The following is a 22,162-nucleotide window of genomic DNA, read 5'->3' on the forward strand; positions in this document are numbered from 1 at the left end:
GGCAAGATACTGCCCCCCCCACCCCCCCCCCACCCCCTCTCTGGAGAAAGGGATGATCGACAAGTGGCTAGCTACATGTAGCTTAGCAGTATAACATCAGGTTATTTAAATCAAATGCAAATGGAAGTGTTCCACTTGTTAAAAAGCCATTTTATCATTTTCTTAATGTAAATAATGTTGGGTAAGCACAAAAAAAGAAGTTGACTTCACTTGGCTTCTCACCAGTTGTCAGCAAGTGGATGATGCTGTGTATGTTGCTTTCAGCCAGTTGAATAGATATTCAGCTACTGTCGGTAGGACAATCCAGCTTGAAAGCGAAGTAGGGACAGCAGTTGTTCCACGATTTAAAATGTTTCTTCTTTAAGGTTTGTTCTCATTCAGAGAGGAGATGGTGTTACTGCCAAGCATCTGGCCTCGTAACTGAGGAAGGAACATGCTGCTCGTTAAAGCCCGAAATGTGGTATAATGGTGCCGTCCAAAGACCGTCCAAGTTTATTTGAGGCTTTTTGACTCATGTCCAGGAAATGTTGGACGAAGTATCATAATTGACTATGATCATTTGTAATTGGTCTTGACATTCGAGAGGCAACCATTTCTTTGTTTTGTGTTGTGGCGGCTGGCTCGAGGCCTCGTCCCAAAACTCCATCGACCTGTTCAATAAACCTCTGATCTTTTGCGGTCCTTTTTGTCTCTTTTTTTAGGGTGGAGTTCCAGAATAAGTTCTACACGGGGCAGGGCTTCAAGTTCGTCCCCTTCTCCTTCGAGAGCATCCTGGAGGGGCGATTTGACGAGTAAACCAGCTCGGCCACATCCCTGACAAATCCCAGACCAACACCCCCTCCCACCCCCCCACCCCCAGACTTTTCCCTCTATAAACGTTTCTGCATGGACCCCCCAAACTGCAGCTCTCTTACCCCCTCTAGGAGCCATGTTGTGACGTGTCGGTTTCGTGAGTTGTGTGTCTACGCTCCTCTTTGCCCCACTCCAGCCTCGCAATGTTGTGAAGTGTTGTTGTTGTTTTTCCATTTTCACGAAACTCCCTCCTTCCTTCCGCGATGCCATAAGAAGTTGCTACATATTGTGTGTTGTCGCGTTTCACCCATGAGCTTATCAGTCGCTCTTCATTCATATGAAAGATGGTCATGGAGTGTTTATTCCAAAACGCATGGCTATGTAATGACAGCTGTTGACAACATGTGTATGTAATGATGCTATCCCGTAGCACTGCTGGTACTAACATCATACAATTTTGTGAAAGTGGTGAAGAGAACAAACGATGGGTCGGTGACAAAGTAGCAACACTGTCAAGTTTTATTCTCTGGCATCCTATGGCATCCTATGGCATTCCCTCAATGTGACTGGTGTAAAATGTTCTGGTGTATCTATTCAAAGAGAATGTCCTCTGTGTGTTGTGGCTCTCCCTGTATATATTGTTTTGTGCAGCATGATCTAGCTATTAGCGTGACCGTGTCAAGAGGAAATCATAACAGATGCTTCCTGCTAAGGATATGACCAAATTGAGATGGGGGAGATTATGGGGACATGTTCAGGAGCAGTTTGATTTGACTGTATTTTCTGAACCCGCTCCGTTGAGGAGCAGGCAGAGCGATATTTAAATCAAAACATAAAATGCCTTTCTATTGGTTACTGTACTGTACTCATTTACTTGCCCCTAACTCGCAGCAACTGTATTGTTGTTTATTATACTGTAGTACTTACACATATATTATTTTAAATGCTAGGTTTGAAGCCTATTCTACCCTCAAACTCATGTGATGAAAACAACACTCTCTTTGGTTCATATCGGTGGTTGTGTGTGATGTGGGCTGTCAAGTAATGAAACATATCTATCAAAATACACACATTAAGTCCTCTCTAGTACAATCCTATGGTATGTAGTCATCGACAAATATTTATTTTGTATTATTTTCGTTCTGCGAATACATATTTTAACTGGTTAATGTGGTCATCTGAATTGTTGTGTTGTGTTCATAGTCGGTGTGTACATGTGCGCGTGTGCATGCCCTGCAGAAGGATTGGCCTATTTAAAACAAAGTCCTGTTAACGGTCAAATTTACTCTGCAGTGTAACATGTGCTCTGTCAGTTGATGTTTGTACATGATATCAGTCAGATGTGTTTGTGAAGCTAACTATTAAAACAAAGTATTTGGGGGAATGGCCCTAGTGTCCTCACTTTCATATTGTGATTGTTATTCATTGTTTACAGTAACTATAGTTTTTCAGAGGTATACCCATCAGCTTTAAAAGGTACTTTACACAAATGACAATATTACATATTGGTTTCCTTACCCTGTAAGCAGTCTATGGAAGGTAAGACAGGAATCCATGCTTCGGTTTTGTGTACCTGTCTACTGTCTCCAAATGCTAACTTTTTAGCATAGACTGCTTACAGGGTAAGGAAACCGATATGTATTTGTGTAATTTGGGTGAACTATCCATTTAACAGTCATCGATAACTCAAATTCCCATGGTCAAGCACATACTTCCATCCACCCTCATCATCCCTGGATTTCTGAACTCACTTCTTAGGGTTCCTGGTTTTTTGATTCCCTGGTCTATTGTTGAATACTTCAGTAATTGATTTCCATGTATGAAGGTAAAGCCCTCAGAGATTTACAGGCCTCCTTTGTTTGAAACAAGAGGAACAACATCAACATGGCCCTGAATACACAAAATGGGAGCTCCTCTGCCAAGCCATCCCACCCACTTCCCAATCCCCCCCTTCCATATGGCCTCAGAAGCCTGTGGAAACAAACAACCTGTTAGGACAATGCATCGTTATAATGGGAACTCCAGGCTAACCTCTCATGCCTCTTCCTGATCAAATCCAGGCATACAACAGCTATACTCAATAGGCGGTCCGCATTCTGCATCCGAACACAGAACGGGGTCAATACGGACCACGGGTCTTGACAAAAATAAACTAAATCACAACTGAAGTGGACTGTTTTTGGAATGACGTTGGCCTAATTGTCCCTCTTTTCGTAGGCTAATTAGTCTAGAGGCCTTGGAGGATGTTCTATGTACAACCTGGTTGCCGGGGGACATGAGTGTATTACCAGCTGAGCACAGATGATAGTGGAGATCCATAGCGCCCACTAGCGGCTGCCTAGGCTAGCATGAGGCACGTGGCAACAATCCACTGCAAAATAAAATGTGCCAGGGTGCACTCCCGCATTCCCCCGCCCGCAATTTCGGACATTCCTCAATGTGGGCATTCCTGCATCTGCAGAAACCCCCTTTTATACTTTTATTGGTCCATTTTTAAGCTATGACTCCGGCACAGGAGGGAGGCTGGAGCTATCCAATACAGTAGGTGGCAATAATGTAAATAATGTTGGATTCCAACTGCCGATAAAGAATCGGCAGAGGGTGACAACAATAGCTAGCTATAGCCAGTACACGGGGTAGGGACGACCGGTAGACAATGTCTTTCACGCCCGCCTGTCGGTCACTGTTTTACCGAAGGAGGATTCTGGTAGAAATTAGGTTGGGGGCGAAAAACACATAATACTTTTATTCCCCTTTTGACCCACATTCAAACGTGTCACACAAGCATGAAGATGTTGTGCTCAAGGGGGTGCATTCATGCAAGACCAGTGGGGTGCTTGAGGGAGGGGTGTTCATGCAGGAACAAGAACGCCACCCACGCAGGAACGCCCGCATTGTGGGTTGCAGTTGCACACTATTAGCTGGTTTCCGCCAAATGGATAGCAAGCACGCTCGTGGCCATCAGCTCCTTGAGTTTTCTGACGTGATGGCCAGAGAAGCATGAAGGAGATTAAAAAATATATATATATATTTAACCTTTATTTAACTAGGCAAGTCATAAAGAATCTTGAGTAATAAAACAGGCGAACACCCGAGAAAGTTATTTAGCAAAGAAACGCTGCCAGAGGTAACACAAGAGGGAGCTCAACCCTTCAGTCGATGAGTGGGAGATATGAGAGTAGCTGACCAACAACCACCATATGACTGCACATTTGGACTGGGGATACCCCAAGCCCACTCCCTCCCTCCATAAACTTGGCAGACTTCATTTCCCTTTCAAAGCATACAAATTCCTGTGAAGATTGGTACAAGTCTCGAGCTCTCTGGAACATGGAAGCACTATTTGTATTTGAAAGAAAATCAGATAGGCATAAGCATGTCCAGGAGAACTTAATTATCCATTTTAAATGAAAGAGGAGAAACGTCTGGTCTCCGCTAAAGCACTATTTTTTATCATTCTTTATTTTATAACTGCGATAACAGGTCTTTTCTCCTGTCAATAGCCTTAGGAATTGTAATATTTATACGGTAGTAATGTATCTAGCCTAAATGTGTCTAGCCTAAATGTGTCTAGCCTAAATGTGTCTAGCCTAAATGTGTCTAGCCTAAATGTATCTAGCCTAAATGTGTCTAGCCTAAATGTGTAAAGACCCCTTTACCTTTTCCACATTTTCTTATGTTACAGCTTTATTCTAAAATTGATTAAATAAATATTTTTCCTCTTCAATCTACAAACAACGCTCCATAATCACAAAGCAAAAACCGGTTTTTCGAAATGTTTACTAATTTATTAAACATTTTAAACAGAAGTAACTTATTTACATAAGTATTCAGACCCTTTGCTATGAGACTCAAAATTGAGCTTAGGTACATCCTGTTTCCATTGACCATCCTTGAGATGTTTCTACTTGATTGGAGTCCACCTTTTGGTCAACTCAATTGTTTGGACATGATTTGGAAAGGCACACACATGTCTATATAAGGTCCCACAGTTGACAGTGCATGTCAGAGCAAAAGCCATGAGTTTGAAGGAATTGTCCATAGAGCTTTGAGACCAGATTGTGTCGAGGCACAGATCTGGGGAAGGACACCAACACATTTCTACAGCATTGAAGGTCCCCAAGAACACAGTGGCCGCAAACTGAGCAATCAGGGGAGAATGGCTTTGGTCAGGGAGGTGGTCACACTGAAGGAGCTCCAGAGTTCCTCTGTGGAGATGGAAGAACCTTTCAGAAGGACAACCATCTCTGCAGCACTCCACCAATCAGGCATTTATGGTAGAGTGGCCAGACAGAAGTCACTCCTTAGTAAAAGTCACATGGCAGCCCGCTTGGAGTTTGCCAAAAGCCACCTAAAGACTCGCAGACCATGAGAAACAAGATTCTCTGTTCTGATGAAACCAAGATTGAACTATTTGGCCTGAATGCCAAGCGTCACTTCTGGAGGAAACCTGTTACCATCCCTTTGGTGAAGCATGGTGGTGGCAGCATCATACCGTGGGGATGTTTTTCAGCGGCAGGGACTGGGAGACTCGTCAGAATCAAGGGAAAGATGAACGGTGCAGATTAATGAGAGATCCTTGATGAAAACCTGCTCCAGAGCGCTCACCTTCTAACCTTGAGTGACTTGAACCAGATTGAACATCTGGAGAAACCTGAAAATAGCTGTGCAGTGACGCTCCCCATTCAGCCTGACAGAGCTTGAGAGGACCTCAGAGAAGAATGGGAGAAACTCCCCAAAATACAGGTATGCCAAGATTGTAGTGTCATACCCAAGAAGACTCGAGGCTGTAATCGCTGCCAAAGGTGCTTCAACCAAATACTGAGTAAAGGGTCTGAATACTTATGTAAATGTGATATTTCAGCTTTTTATTTTTAATGACTTTGCTAACACTTCTTAAATCCTGTTTTTGGTTTGTCATTATGAGGTATTGTGTGTAGATTGATGAGGGGGGGATAAAACATTTGAATCCATTTTAGAATAAAGCTGTAACATAACAAAATGTGGAAAAAGTCAAGGAGTCTGAATACTTTCCAAATGCACTGTATGTTTGGGCTTCCTGCGGTCAATTTGCAGTCTACAAATGGTTTGTAATTAAGTTTCGGCTCCCTGACAATACACTCAACAGAAAATCGTCCCAAGGCTGAATCTAGTTGATGATCTCTAATTCAGGCTATGTTTGACACATGATATCATGTTGTAATCAATTCCACACCCTTTCCAATTTCTCAGGGACAGTGTTCTCGTTCCTGTTGGAGAGCGACACTTTCCATGTGAAACTCTCTGCTAAAATCCAGACGCCCATTTCCGCTATGACCGTGTGCTTGCGGTTCTTCTCTGAGGTTGGCAGAGGCCAGTCCATTGTCTCACTGGCAGGCCCGTCATGATAAGGATTTGCTGTTGTTCAAACCATATGTGAGGGGAGCATACTGAGTGCACATCAAAGAAGCTGGACTGGATTTCTTGAGGTTGCCAGATAATAAGAATGAATGGAACTCCATCTGCTGGACCTGGGACTCTTACACTGGTCTGACCCAACTCTGGATAAATGGGAAGTGAAGTACATGGAAGTTTGTTACTTCGGACATTTCTATAACTGGAAAGCCAAGTATTATTTTAGGTTAAGAGCAATACACATATGGGGTGGGGCTTTCATAGATTACAGTCCTTTGTGGGGGACCTGGCCAATGTCCACTTATGGGATAGTGTCCTCCCTCCTTGACAAATTCGATTTTTATGTTAAGGGAAATTCCTTCACTCCTGGAAATATTCTAAACTGGAAAGCATTAGAGTACATAACTGAGGGGAACATGTTCAAGGAGAAGAGTGACTTTGATAATGTTGCCTGAACACTAGCATGATTTTTTTATCTGTCTTTCAATGTGTGTGATAACTGTTTCAGCTGTTTCAACATTATTATATGCTATAATACGATTTTCTTGCTTCCTGAGTATTTACTGAATACACTCTTCTAATTAGAAAATGTAATATTCCCCTGATGCAAATCAAATCAAAGTTTATTGGTCGCATGCACAGATTTGCAGATGTTATCGCAGGTGCGGCGAAACGCTTGTGTTTCTAGATCCAACAGTGCAGTAATACCTAGTAACACAAAACAATACACACATAATCCAAAAAGTAAAAATAAAGAAATTAATAAATATCAGAATGAGCAAACTCAAGAGTCAAGGATATATATATTCCAAAGCATTATGGAGTGCCATGGAGCAGTTTAGTTACCATACAGCAGATGGCAGTGGTGAGCCATCCCACCACCCAAGTAGTATTTGGATAAGGTTACGTGACTTGCGTTTGTATGATGAAGGCAGTCGAGTGGATTGCGCCATGTTGTCATCAGTGGAGGCTCCTCAGAGGAGGACGGGGAGGACCATCCTCCTCACTGAAATCATAAAAGTATAATTTAAAACATTTCAAAGTTATCCTTTTTAGATAAAACTATACTAAATATAATCATGCCACCAAATAATTGATTAAAACACACAATTTGCAAAGGTCTACAGTAGCCTCAACAGCACTCTGTAGGGTAGCTGAAGGACAGCTAGCTTCCATCCTCCTCTGGGTACATTGACTTCAATGCAAAACCTAGGAGGCTCATGGTTCTCACTCACTTCCATAGACTTACACAGTAATTATGATAACTTCCGAGGACGTCCTCCAACCTATCAAAGCTCTTGCAGCATGAACTGACATGTTGTGCACCCAATCAAAGGATCAGAAAATGAATATAGTAATGAAAGCAGCTTGCTAGCACTGCAGGGCATAAAATGTAGTGAATAGTTGACTCAAAGAGAGAGAAAAATAATAATTTAACAATTTTGAACTAATTAATTTACTCCAAAATGAATGAGAAGCAAGAGAGAAATATATATAGAGATTGTCATTTTTTTTTTCACTTTCAGTTTCAATTACTTAGCTAGTAATGCAGCTAGCTCGTTTGGCCTACTGAAACACCCTGCTCAAGCAGAGGGATGCTATGTTAGCTAGCTGGCTATGACTATCCATCACAACCCTGAAACTCTTCCAAGTCAAGGTAAGCTTTTGTTTTTACTAATTTATTGCCACCTGGCCCGCCGATGTAACTGCTTGCTGATTGTACACTAATGTTAATGCATGATTGTAGCGGGTTTACTAGCGCATTAGTTATATCAGCTATGTTGACTAGGACGTTACTTTAGCTAATATGGTGACAACGATGTAGGTTGTGGCTTGGAAAGGATTTTTAGCCTGGTCACATACAGCTGATGTGTTGTGCATTGAATTCCACAAGCGAAGGGAAAGGGGGAGAGGACGAGAGCGCAAAGATGCGAGAACGAGTACAACTTGCCTGTGTGTTCACACGTGATCAGGGGTGTATTCATTCCGCCTATTCTGTTGAAAAACATTTCTTAAACGGAAGTAAATTGAACAAAACAGGGATAAACATGAATTTGTCCAATAGAAACTCTCGTCTGTAACTGTTGGACTAATGATTACATCCTATATCAGCTAGATGCAGGCAAGAGTGCGCAAGGCGCTATTGAATGTGTGCATGTGTCACTGTCTGTGTCCTCAAATTTGTCTCTCGACCTGTGTGTACCGACATTGTAAACTTTCATTCATATGCTTCCATTGAACCTCATGATGGGTATATGGAAAATGTGTGTATCATGTAGTACCCTAAATCTATTGCTGTTACATTGAACTGGGTGAATGGAATATGAATGACAGTCATCCAATATGCTGTAATAGAAATAAGGCTATGCTCATTAAAAAAAATTGTCCTCCCTCATCTTGAATGGCACTGACCGGCACTGGTTGTCATATGCGTGTCAATGAACGTAACACATAGTGACAAAGAGGGTCATTATAATAATACATATTTCTTGTACATTTTTGTAATATTTGTACATTTCAAAGTTTAAAAAAAAATCCATAATGGAAAGTCAATTAGTGCAAGCAAGCAGCGCAAATGTTGGGATGCCTAGCACACTTCACAGTGAAGGTTACCACCTGGCCAGTCCTTTTTCAAGTACTCTTATTAAAAAGTACTCTTATTAAAAAGTACTCTTATTAGTCCTTTGTCAAATATCATTCTGCATTTTTGACAATTGACTATGTACAGTAATAAAGGAATAACACGTAGGCTATGTGTTACGGATACCATTATCCTGTGTGTGTCCTGTGTTCTTTTCTCTCCTTCTCCCCTCACAGGTGAAAATCATCACTCCCCAATCAGTCACCAATCCAATCATCAATCAGAAGACACACCTCCTCCTGTTTCCTACCCTATCACAGTTCCTTTCCCTTGGTTTAAAAACCCCATCAGTTGTTTGCTCTACAGCTCAATCTCTCTGTAAATGCCATGTCTGTAGGTCACGCTCTCGTTTTGGTTATGGTGTTTGTTTGTTGCTGGTGGGAAAAGGGGGAAACCAAGACAAGTCGCCCATGGGCATACACTACCCGTAGGTGAACTTTGTTAAATACACTAGTTAGAACTGGGTGGACCACCCACTGTATTTTTGGTTAGTTAGTTAGCTGTTGTTAAAGTACTAGCCAGTCTAGCTTAGGGGTGTTTTTGTATACTTATTGTTTCTTTCCTTGGGTCCAGCTCAGCCCCTTTTCCTGCTCCCCCCATTACCGTGTGTTTTCAAATAAACCTTGAGTTTGACGGTAGATTTCAGTTGTTCTGGTTATTTCGTTCACACTTTTACTTTGTCACTATTAGAATTGCATGAGTTATGTTACTGGTCTCATTACCATCCCCCCCTAGACTGTCGGGCCAAAAGGGATTCGTAACACTATATAATATTTGAGGAAAACTTATTTGCGCAAAGCACATGCATGTGCGCAAAAGATGAGCAGACCCATGCAGTAGTTTGACTTTTGTCAAGGACACTTGAAAACATGTTCGGTCACAACAGGCGAAACATTAGCCATGATTTCAGGTTTTATGTTACGCTACTTATTGCACAGATATACACTGAGTGTACAAAAGATTAGGAACACCTTCCTAATATTGAGTTGCGCCCCCTTTAGCACTCAGAACGGCCTCATTTCGGGGGGGGGGGGGGGGGGGGGGGGGGGGGGGTTATGGATCTGCAAGCTGACTAAAGCATTCGACAGGGATGCTGGCCCATGCTGACTTCAATGCTTCCTACAGTTTTGTCAAGCTGGCTGGATGTCCTTTGGGTGGTGGACCTTTCTTGATACACATGGGAAACAGTTGAGCATGAAGAACTCACACACTGAAACATGTGCGCCAGGCACCTACTACCATGACATGGCACACATACACAATCCATGTCTAAATTGTCTCAAGGCTATAATATCCTTCTTTAACCTGTCTCCTCCCCTTCAGCTACACTGATTGAAGTGGATTTAACAGATAACATCAATAAGGGACCAAAGCTTTCACCTGGTCAGTCTATCTATGTCATGGAAAGAGCAGGTGTTCCTAATGTTTTGTACACCCGGTGTACAGTTGCAGGGGTGCAACTTTCACTGGGGACGGTGGGGCTCCACCCACATTCTGAAATTGTCCTGCTCAGTTTAATCAATGGAATGTGATACAAAACGAGGAAACGGTGTGCTTTATGACCATGCAGACGCCACCGAGCGGTCGGGTAGGCTGTTTGGGGTGTTTATCCGACTGGATTCAAAAGTGTAAACACTTCTAAAAACCAAAGTTGCGCCCCTGAATAGGGGACATGAGGAGTAGGTTACCAATATGGCGGACGGTGGCTTTCGAACAAATTGTCTCATCAAGTTATTTAAAATAAATGACAAATTATATTATAATTATCTTGATATTTAAGATGACATGTTTGTATGAAATATAATCCTATATTCTTACAATAAGTCTTTTTTTTTTAGATCAATTACCAGACTAGGAGTTATAGGCCTATAAGGAGCGGGAGTAGAGAACCTAGACACAGCTGTTTGGAATCAAAGCTTGACACGGTAACATGAGATCAACTGATCTGCTGGTTTATTCTTGTGGGTTTTTAGTTGCAGGGAAGTGGTTTCAACACGCTGGTGCATGAACTCCAGCGTTAATACAGAGCTGCATGTGGTTCTGCCTGGTAGTTGCAATTGGCCAGCAAAGTCATTCATCTTCTGTTTACACAACGACCTTGTGCACACAGACACACTGGAAAAATGTCAATAAAGACATCTTGCTTTTTCGGTTTCATTCTCCTCTGAAAATAACACTTTACACAATTTCAGAGGTCATCTGCATACAAACGCTAAATGAAAGACAGACAAACATTTATCAGAAATGATTGAAACTTTATTGCACTATTCTTTTCTATGAATTGAATACTCAGGAACATAAAAATATGGGATATCGATTCGTAACAGAGCTTTTAAAGTGAAAGCTGCTATGAACATGCAAATGACGATGACAGTAATCATAATACATTTTAACACATTAGCAATACCTGGTACAAATGTATTGCTTTTGGTTCACTAACAGTTATAGTCACTTATCTCCTTGAACACCCCTCCCCCAGTAGTGAACTCCAATGCTTTCCAGTTGAGAATATTTCCTGGAGTAAAGTTTTTCCCTTGCATATACAATTTGATTTGGCAAGGAGAGATGACACTGTCCCAGAAGTGTACATCAGTAACATCCCCCACAAAGGATTGTGATGCTACAAAACTTCCACCATAACTGCCTTGGTTTTGACCTAAGATTATACTTGGTTTTCCATTTATAGGGCCATTTGGCTTAAGAATCTTCGATGCACTTCGTCTCCCATTCGCCCACATCTGGGTGAGACCAGTTTTAGAGTCCCAGGTGCCACACAAAGAGATCCATGCATTTCTATTTTCTGGCAAACCGCTGATAGTAACAGAATTTCCTCTGATATTCAGTTTATACCCACCCTTTGATTGCATACACAGATTGATATCTTTGGAATCAGAGGGGGTTGCTAGAGAAAAAAGGGACTGGTCTCGGTGTTCCTCAGTGAAGAACCTCTGACACATGGTCATAGCAGTAACAGGCTTTGAGACGTTGCCAGAGAGTTTTACAAACGAGTTGCTTGTCTCGACTGGGATGATTAACTTTTTCCCTGAGAGATCTGTATGGGTTAAAAATGAGAGAAGGAGAAAAGCTCAGCAACAGAAATGTAACAGAAATCAACTTGACCTAGTATGTCTTGATGTCCAGTATGATGAAAATATAGAGCTTTTTTTTTGTTATTTCACCACAGATTAGTTTAACAATATTTGCAATGCAACATGATCGGAAGAGAAGTTGCGGACACTCAGTGACAGCAAATATTTGCACAGTTAAGTCCATGTAGGGCCAGATCTACTACATGGTTAAAATTACAAGTGAAAACTTGAGAGATCATTCACCTTGATGTTCAGCATAACAACCATAGATCAGAAACAGCAGAACCAGCAGCTTCTCCATCCACTTTAGTACACTGTAAAAAGAGAACAAAAGGTACTGAAAGTATGACATCTGCTGCCTGTTAAACCTGCCTTCAAGAACCATTCTGAGTGCTTTGTACACAAAAAAACAGTGCTAAATGTTGCCGATCTGCATAATCAATTGAAAAACTATTATATTTTAGTAAAGTCATTCAAATTACCTTTCCATGTCTTCTTTTTTAAAAGACTTGATTAAGCAAATGTCCAGGATACCAGTTTTACTCGAGCTCTCTTCCGCGTCTTTCTCTTTTACTGTAAAAGTCATAGACTTTTAAAGGGGAAGGGGTGGATCTTTTATGAACCAATGGTGAAGAGCGTCAGATAAATACACTCTCCTCCTCTGGTTGCCATGTTTTACCAGTGAGTGTAAGTGGGTCATTCAAATCAAAGCTGCAGGTCATTCATCTTTGCACACAGTATATTCCGAGACACAAACTCTGTACCCTCTCTACAGAGAAACAACTAGAACCTATTAGAAGCTTTGTCAATCCCACTGACACAGAAAATGGTGACAGTAGCCTTCTTCAGGGCTATGTCCGAATTACTCTTATTTTACTCTTACTTTTGGTCATGTAGTGTAATTGTATGTGGACACCTGCTCGTCAAATATATCATTCCAAAATCATGGGCATTACTATGGAGTTGGTCCCCCCTTGGCTGCCGTAACAGCCTCCACTCTTCTGGGAAGTCTTTCCAGTAGATGTTGGAACATTGGAAGCAAGTACCTGCAGGATTCCACCACAAAAGCATTAGTGAGGTCGAGGTGATGTTGGGTGATTAGGCCTGGCACACAGTCTGCGTTCCAATTAATCTCAAAGGTGTTCGATGGGTTGAGGTCAGGGCTCTATGCAGGCCAGTCAAGTTCTTCCACACCAATCTCGACAAACCATTTCTGTATGGACCTCGCTTCGTGCACGGGGGAATTGTCATGCTGAAACAGGAAAGGGCCTTCCCCAAACTGTGGCCACGAAGTTGGAATCAAAGAATTGTCTAGAATGTAATTGTATGCTGTAGCGTTAAGATTTCCCTCCACTGGAACGAAGGGGCCTAGCCCGAACCATGAAAAACAGCCCCAGACCATTATTCCTCCTACACTAAACTTTACAGTTGGCACTATGCAATCGGGCAGATAGCGTTCTCCTGGCATCTGCTAAACCCTGATTCGTCCGTTGGACTGCCAGATGTTGAAGCGTGATTCCTCACTCCAGAGAACGCATTTCCACTGCTCCAGAATCCAATGGCAGCAATCTTTACACCACTCCAGCCGACGTTTGGCATTGCACATGGTGATCTTAAGCTTGTGTACCTCTGCTCGGCCATGGAAACCCATTTCATGAAGCTCTTCAGTAAGGCCATTTTACTGCCAGTGTTTGTCTATAGAGATTGCATGGCTGTGTCCTCTATTTTATACACCACGGATGTGGCTGAAATAGTAGAATCCACTAATTTGAAGGGGTGTCCACATACACTATATATACAAAATGATCTCTCCTTCCTCCCAAAGTGTGAACTTGTCTACTTCCCTGATTTGAAAGGAAATGACTGGTATAAGAAATATGGGGGAAACCCCCACTAGGCTATGCCTCCACCAATCCAATGGTTGGTGCACAGTGAGCAGTGGAAGACACAACCAGTTGTGCTCACTGGGTGGTCAGTAGTGGGTGGTCAGCCCTGTGCCCAGTTTTTAAAAACATTTATTTGATTGGATTTTAGCAATCAGATAAATCTTATATTTGGATTTTTCGAAACTGAAGAATTAGAATTAGGAACATTCGGATTCGGATTTGCTAATACAATCTGAACTTCAATCAAGATTAAATGTTTTTCAAAATTCAAAAAAGTAGTGATTAGGATAGTTTTGAATGCTGAAAAAATCTGGATGATCATGATTCTAATGGATGGGTGGATTCAGGTTGGATTTAGACAGGTGAAAGGCACTACAACTAAACAATGTCAATGTAACTAAGGTGGGAGGTTTAAAAAACACACTGAAAATTCAGATCTGTGATCTTTATATTGTAGTATCGGGATCAAAATGATCCTATCCACTTATTTTCTGAAGAACTTGCTAAAAAAAAGACCGATCTGATTTTGGACAGCAAAAAATCATTCTGATCCAGATTAAGAATTTTAAAAAACTGGGCCCAGGATTTTGGTCAAAAGAAGCCGTGCATTTATCCACATTTGAGTATAATAACCTAAGGTTACAGTACTTGTGTAACCCCGGTTCTCTGATAATATGAGTGAGGTCACACTTTTATGGATATCTTTAAGAAATGGCTTTCTTCTTGCCACTCTTCCTCTCTTTGTTTCTCGGGACCTAGAACAAGCATCTCTGTTTTGTCCGAGTTTAAAAGTAGAAAGTTTGCAGCCATCCACTTCCTTATGTCTGAAACACAGGCTTCTAGCGAGGGCAATTTTGGGGCTTCACCATGTTTCATTGAAATGTAGAGCTGTGTGTCATCCGCATAGCAGTGAAAGTTAACATTATGTTTTCGAATGACATCCCCAAGAGGTAAAATATATAGTGAAAACCTTGAGGAACACCGAAATTTACAGTTGATTTGTCAGAGGACAAACCATTCACAGAGACAAACTGATATCTTTCCAACAGATAAGATCTAAACCAAGCCAGAACTTGTCCGTGTAGACCAATATGGGTTTCCAATCTCTCAAAAAGAATGTGGTGATCGATGGTATCAAAAGCAGCACTAAGGTATAGGAGCACGAGGACAGATGCAAAGCCTCAGTCTGATGCCATTAAAAGGTCATTTACCACCTTCACAAAAGTGCAGTCTCAGTGCTATGATGAGGTCTAAAACCAGACTGAAGCATTTCATATACATTGTTTGTCTTCAGGAAGGCAGTGAGTTGCTGCGCAACAGCCTTTTCTAAAATCTTTGAGAGGAATGGAGGATTCGATATAGGCCGATAGTGTTTTATATTTTCTGGGTCAAGGTTTGGCTTTTTCAAGAGAGGCTTTATTACTGCCACTTTTAGTGATTTTGGTACACATCCGGTGGATAGAGAGCCGTTTATTATGTTCAACATAGGAGGGCCACGCACAGGAAGCAGCTCTTTCAGTAGTTTAGTTGGAATAGGGTCCAGTATGCAGCTTGAAGGTTTAGAGGCCATGATTATTTTCATCATTGTATCAAGAGATATAGTACTAAAACACTTGAGTGTCTCTCTTGATCCTAGGTCCTGTCAGAGTTGTGCAGACTCAGGACAACTGAGCTTTGAAGGAATACGCAGATTTAAAGAGGAGTCCGTAATTTGCTTTCTAATAATCAGGATCTTTTCCTCAAATAAGTTCATGAATTTATTACTGCTGAAGTGAAAGCCATCCTTTCTTGGGGAATGCTGCTTTTTAGTTAGCTTTGCGACAGTATGAAAAATACATTTTGGATTGTTCTTATTTTCCTCAATTAAGTTGGAAAAATAGGATGATCGAGCAGCAGTAAGGGCTCTTCGATACTGCACGGTACTGTCTTTCCAAGCTAGTCTTCCAGTTTCCAAACTTCCAGTTTTCTGGAAGCTTGCTTCAGAGCTCGGGTATTTTCTGTATACCAGGGAGCTAGTTTCTTATGAGAAATGTTTTTAGTTTTTAGGGGTGCAACTGCATCTAGGGTATTGCGCAAGGTTAAATTGAGTTTCTCAGTTAGGTGGTTAACTGATTTTTGTCCTCTGACGTCCTTGGGTAGACAGAGGGAGTCTGGAAGGGCATCAAGGAATCTTTGTGTTGTCTGTGAATTTATAGCACGACATTTGATGCTCCTTGGTTGGGGTTTGAGCAGATGATTTGTTGCAGTTGCAAACGTAATAAAATGGTGGTCCGATAGTCCAGGATTATGAGGAAAAACATTAAGATCCACAACATTTATTCCATGGGACAAAACTAGGTCCAGAGTATGACTGTGACAGTGAGTAGGTCCAGAGACATGTTGGACAAAACCCACTGAGTCGATGATGGCTCCGAAATCCTTTTGGAGTGGGTCTGTGGAGTTTTCCATGTGAATATTAAAGTCACCAAAAATTTGAATATTATCTGCTATGACTACAAGGTCCGATAGGAATTCAGGGAACTCAATGAGGAACGCTGTATATGGCCCAGGAGGCCTGTAAACAGTAGCTATAAAAAGTGATTGAGTAGGCTGCATAGATTTCATGACTAGAAGCTCAAAAGACGAAAACATATATATTTTTTTGTAAATTGAAATTTGCTATCGTAAATGTTAGCAACACCTCCGCCTTTGCGGGATGCACGGGGATATGGTCACTAGTGTAACCAGTGACACAGTAAACACAGTAAATTCATCAGGCTTAAGTCATGTTTCAGTCAGGCCAATCACATCAGGATTATGATCAGTGATTAGTTCATTGACTATAATTGTCTTTGAAGTAAGGGATCTAACATTAAGTAGCCCTATTTTGAGATGTGAGGTATTACGATCTCTTTCAATAATGACAGGAATCGAGGAGGTCTTTATCCTAGTGAGATTGCTAAGGCGAACACCGCCATGTTTAGTTTTGCCCAACCCAGGTCGAGGCACAGACACGGTCTCAATGGGGATAGCTGAGCTGACTACACTGACTGTGCAAGTGGCAGACTCCACTAAGCTGGCAGGCTGGCTAACAGCCTGCTGCCTGGCCTGCACCCTATTTCATTGTGGAGCTAGAGGAGTTAGAGCCCTGTCTATGTTGGTAGATAAGATGAGAGCACCCCTCCAGCTAGGATGGAGTCCGTCACTCCTCAGCAGGTCAGGCTTGGTCCTGTTTGTGGGTGAGTCCCAGAAAGGGGGCCAATTATCTACAAATTCTATCTTTTGGGAGGGGCAGAAAACAGTTTTCAACCAGTGATTGAGTTGTGAGACTGCTGTAGAGCTCATCACTCCCCCTAACTGGGAGGAGGCCAGAGACAATTACTCGATGCTGACACATCTTTCTAGCTGATTTACACGCTGAAGCTATGTTGTGCTTGGTGATCTCTGACTGTTTCATCCTAACATCGTTGGTGCCGACGTGGATAACAATAAATCTATACTCTCTACACTCGCCAGTTTTAGCTTTAGCCAGCACCATCTTCAGATTAGCCTTAACGTCGGTAGCCCTGCCCCCTGGTAAACAGTGCTGGATGATTCGTTTTAAGTCTAATACTGCGGGGAATGGAGTTGCAAATGACTAGGGTTTTTAATTTGTCAGAGCTAATGGTGGGAAGCTTCGGGCGTCTCAGACCCTGTAACGGGAGGAGTAGAGACAAGAGAAGGCTCGGCCTCAGACTCCTACTCACTGCTTAATGGGGAAAACCAGTTGAAAGTTTGTTGGCTGAATGAGCGACACCGGTTGAGCATTCCAACAGCATTTCCCTCCAGAAACCATGAGAAAGTTGTCCGGCTGCGGGGACCGTGCGAGGGGATTTATACTAACGTTACTATCTGTACTTACTGGTGGCACAGACGCTGTTTCATCCTTTCCTACACTGAAATGACCCTTGCCTAACGATTGCGTCTGAAGCTGGGCTTGCAGCACAGCTATCCTCGCCGTAAGGTGATCGCTCTCCTGTATATTACAGTACAGCGTACAGAGTACAGCGACTGCAATTAGAAGGCATCATGTTAATGTTACTACTTAGCTTCGGCTGTTGGAGGTCCTGACGAACCACGTCCAGATAGAACGTCCGGAGTGAAAAAGTTGATTGAAAAAAAGTTGAGTGATGGGAAAAACCCAAAATATAAACGGTAATTAAAAAGTAAAAAACGTAAAGTTCTCAGGTAGCAAAGTAAGGTTGACAACAAAACGCACAGCAACACGTAAACAAGTCTGCAAGTTGTTTACGTGCAAGAGTCCGGCTCCGGTGGAGTGCGCATCCTGCAGTCAGAATGCACCTCTGTCTGTTGACTGTTAGACCCGTGCACATGGACAGAGAGTTCAGTTTCAAGCCTAAAAAGCTTGTCTGTTGGCTTATCAGGAAACCCAGATTGCAGATATGATTTATCACTATCCTAGTGTGTGTCTTGGCCAATTCTCTCGATTTCGCTATTATAAGCCAGTCATCTAGATAGCACATTATCTGTATCCACTGTGATCGTAGAGGGGGCAATAGCTACATTCACGGAAACGGTGAAGCAGTGAGAGCTTAAGCTCAGGCTGAACGGGAGGACACAAAACTTTATTCTTTGTTCTGAAATGAGAACTTGAGAAATGTCCTGTGCCTTTCCACAATAGGAACGTAAAATAACTTGTGCTTGAGGTCCACTGTTGTGAAATATTCTGCATGTCTGACTACTTTGAATAAACGGAGGTGTGTTAACATGCGAAAAGGTCGTTTTCGTAATAATTTGTTCAACACCCTCAAATCTAAGATTGGTCTCATGCCACCGTCTTTCTTTGGCACTAGAAAATATTTCTGATAATGACCAATATTTTGTCTGCTTCCCTCACGGTTTGAGTGTGATTTTGTCTACTTCCTTCACTGTTTGAGTGTGATTGGGAAGGTGATTATGAAAGAATTACCTGAGAAACCTTGGTCTCTTGCAAGAACGACACATTAGCTTGCTAGCTGACTCAGGCTATTAAACGGAACAACGTCAACGGAATCTTTAAAAAAAATCTAAAATATCTTCTTAGCCACTCTGCCGAAATGTAGCAGTTTAGACCAAAATAAGAATAGATTAATTTACAGATGATAAGAATGATAGCGCCGATGAACAGCGGTGGCTGAATAAAACAAGAGTGACACTCTCAGGCAGGATAGTGCGTATTATACCCTCGGGGGTGGGGCATTATGCATCATGGTGTGGAGGGGCCAATCACTGCCTGCCATGGCCATGACAGGACTATTATTCAGTGGTCCTATCTGGAGACAGTTTATAGCACAGTAAGAACTCGAGTTCGAAATGTAGTAAAACATATACACACATACTCTACCCACATAGGAGCAACCATACCCATCCCTTACTGTTGAGAGTTAGAATAGTAGAATACACAAGTTGCAAGTTCGAAATTTGGTTGTGCATCAGCAATTTTTTGCTTATTATGACAGTCACTCAATTAGATAAGTTAGTCTAGCCAGCTATCTCTTGTAGTAATCATGGCCGAATACCGACCAGGCAGGCAGGGCACGTGCCCTGGGGACCTGACTTCCAGGGGGCCCCATTGATTTTGTTAGTCACTCTCACTCAAATATCATTAACATGGCACAAGTCATGGCAGAGTGTGTAGAATTGCTTTAAAACTGAAAAAAAATGCATCCCCACCCCATGGCAAAAGCTGTAGAACTGCACATTTCTCTCTCTTTGCCCCATGGCAAAATTGGTAGAGTTGCAGGAAATTCACTTAAAAACGTAAACTTTTCTCTCTGTCGTCAAGAAGGGGGCAGCCACTAAAATGTCTTGCCCGCGAGGTGGAGGGGGGGCAAGCAAATCTTGCTCAGGGCCCACAAAAGGTTAGAGCCAGCCCTGGTTTTAGTCAACTTAGCCAAAAATGCTCAAAACACATTTTAGTTACACACAGATAATTCACCGACAGCCATTCCAATGAGACGCTGGCGGAAAAATTACGTTTAAAGTAGGCATCGCCATTTTTCTGAGCCAACAAAAGTACTCATCCTCCATCTCACTTTGTATGCGTTCCTTGAGAGTTCAGAACATGAACCTGATCCTCGATGATTGACATCAGAGGAGAAACTACTATTATCATAGATTTCTCCACTTTAATTTTTCAATAAATTGCAGACTGTCGGCCACACTTGATACATTAAACTTTTACCATAGCCTGTAGCTCAGCGATGGGCAACTGGTGGCCCACAGGCCGCGTGCCCCCCTCAGTCGGGGTCATGCAGCCTGCATTCGGGGTCATGCAGCCTGAGCACCCCAAGCCAATACTAGAATAGTATAATACACTAGGTGCAATTTTGAAATTTGGTTGTGGATCAGCAGTTTTAATCGTTATGTCAATCACTGAAAGTCACTCAATTAGCCCATGTCAGCTAAGGAAGTCTGAGGGACAGAGGGGGCAAGTAGCTGACTGGTGGTGCAACATCTTATCTTTGTGAGACTGGCTTCTCTGCTGTTGCTGCACTGAAGACCAAGTACAGGTCCCAGCTAAACATTGAGCAGGAGCTGAGAGTTGCAGTATCATGCTTCAAACCCCTCTTCGAAAAGCTGTGCTCTGCAAAACGTGCTCATTGTAGCCATTAATCCTGACTTCCTCATTTTGATTTTTTTTAAATCAGCACAAATTGTTTTATTCATTTTTGTGTGTTTCATATATTGTGCTCCTGAGTTAATGTTGCTGATCAATTTGAATGTATTATTTATTGATTATATTTAATTGTATTTTTCAGTATCAAATACAATGGATACAATGTTATGCAGAGGTGTACTTATAACAATTTTATAGACAAATGATACTATTTACAGTCACGGCGGAGAGTTACGGGGCGCGAAATGTTTACTTCTTCCTGTAACAGAAATTAATTGAGAAGCACTGAACTAGTCCAACACAATAATGACCTGCCCCTCTCTCCTTTCACTCCACAAGCTGTTACGCGTATGCAGTAAGCCAAGGTAAGTTGCTAGCTAGCGTTAAACTTATCTTATAAAAAACAATCAATCATAATCACTAGTTAACTACACATAGTTGATGATATTACTAGATATTATCTAGCGTGTCCTGCGTTGCATATAATCTGACTGAGCATACAAGCATACAAGTATCTAAGTATCTGACTGAGTGGTGGTAGGCAGAAGCAGGCGTGTAAACATTCATTCAAACAGCACTTTCGTGCGTTTTGCCAACAGCTCTTCGTTGTGTGTCAAGCATTGCGCTGTTAATGACTTCAAGCCTATCAACTCGTGAGATGCGGCTGGTGTAACTGAAGTGAAATGGCTAGCTAGTTAGCGCGCGAATAGCGTTTCAAACGTCACTCGCTCTGAGCCTTCTAGTAGTTGTTCCCCTTGCTCTGCATGGGTAACGCTGCTTCGAGGGTGGCTGTTGTCGTATTGCTGGTTCGAGCCCAGGGAGGAGCGAGGAGAGGGACGGAAGCTATACTGTTACACTGGCAATACTAAAGTGCCTATAAGAACATCTAATAGTCAAAGGTTAATGAAATACAAATGGTATAGAGGGAAATAGTCCTATAATTCCTATAATAACTACAACCTAAAACTTCTTACCTGGGAATATTGAAGACTCATGTTAAAAGGAACCACCAGCTTTCATATGTTCTCATGTTCTGAGCAAGGAACTGAAACGTTAGCTTTCTTACATAGCATATATTGCACTTTTACTTTCTTCTCCAACCCTTTGTTTTTGCATTATTTAAACCAAATTGAACATCTTTCATTATTTACTTGAGGCTAAATTGATTTTATTGCTGTATTATATTAAGTTAAAATAAGTGTTCATTCAGTATTGTTGTAATTGTCATTATTACAAATAAATAATAAATAAAATAAAAATCGGCCGATTAATCTGTAACTGCTTTTTTGGTCCTCCAATAATCGGTATCGGTATCTGCGTTGAAAAATCATAATCGGTCGACCTCTAGTACACATGATAAAATAGTGATCATTGCCCACTGTAGATTCCTCCAAAACCTCCCAACTACATCTGCCTGCCATTGAACTTGAGGTCAAAGTAACATCCAGAGCAGATTCATTTTCAGTTAATGGGTCAATCCTGGTTCCCGGCCATCATTAAGACTCACAAGCCCTTTCTCATGCAGTAGTTACTCCAACACTTGTCCATTTACATCAGTCCGTAACGCTCCCCAGAGCGTACCTTGAGCATTAAAGACGCCACACCACATTACCCGTCTCCTATCTTGACCTTCTACATTCCTAAGGGCCAGCAATTCTAGTCTCTTACAGGGGTTGTAAAAGTTCACTATTACCATATTTCCCCCTCCCAACTACACCTCTAC

At 41.9% G+C, this 22,162-nt stretch overlaps 2 protein-coding genes and 1 pseudogene across 4 annotated transcripts in view; 2 read left to right on the plus strand and 1 right to left on the minus strand.

The window, feature by feature from the left end:
• Positions 1-2,193, plus strand: part of LOC110491694 (V-type proton ATPase 116 kDa subunit a1) — a 39,894-nt gene extending 37,701 nt beyond the window's left edge. For all 3 annotated transcript variants that reach the window (XM_021565331.2, XM_021565333.2, XM_021565332.2), the window contains exon 22: positions 702-2,193. In XM_021565331.2, the coding sequence (XP_021421006.2) occupies positions 702-795 (94 nt within the window). In that variant the 3' untranslated portion in view covers positions 796-2,193. The remainder of the gene's footprint in view (positions 1-701) is intronic.
• A 3,385-nt stretch (positions 2,194-5,578) lies between these two features.
• On the plus strand, positions 5,579-6,726 carry LOC110491695 (annotated as a pseudogene).
• Positions 6,727-11,061: 4,335 nt separating this feature from the next.
• On the minus strand, positions 11,062-12,635 carry LOC110491696 (C-reactive protein). Its single transcript, XM_021565334.2, has 3 exons — positions 12,399-12,635; positions 12,160-12,230; positions 11,062-11,879 (listed from the first exon to the last, which is right to left on the minus strand). The coding sequence occupies exons 1-3, from the start codon at positions 12,500-12,502 to the stop codon at positions 11,263-11,265; spliced, it is 792 nt and encodes a 263-aa protein (XP_021421009.2). The 5' UTR covers positions 12,503-12,635; the 3' UTR covers positions 11,062-11,262.
• Positions 12,636-22,162: the final 9,527 nt, after the last annotated feature.

This window comes from Oncorhynchus mykiss, chromosome 16, assembly GCF_013265735.2.
Source record: "Oncorhynchus mykiss isolate Arlee chromosome 16, USDA_OmykA_1.1, whole genome shotgun sequence".
NCBI classification, from domain to species: domain Eukaryota; kingdom Metazoa; phylum Chordata; class Actinopteri; order Salmoniformes; family Salmonidae; genus Oncorhynchus; species Oncorhynchus mykiss.

Coding starts and splice junctions, on each gene's coding strand:
- LOC110491696 (XM_021565334.2), bottom strand. CDS start 12,502: ATGACTTTTACAGTAAAAGAGAAAGACGCGGAAGAGAGCTCGAGTAAA. Junction 12,231..12,398: donor AAAAAAGAAGACATGGAAAG/GTAATTTGAATG, acceptor CTCTTTTTACAG/TGTACTAAAGTGGATGGAGA. Junction 11,880..12,159: donor TTGTTATGCTGAACATCAAG/GTGAATGATCTC, acceptor TAACCCATACAG/ATCTCTCAGGGAAAAAGTTA.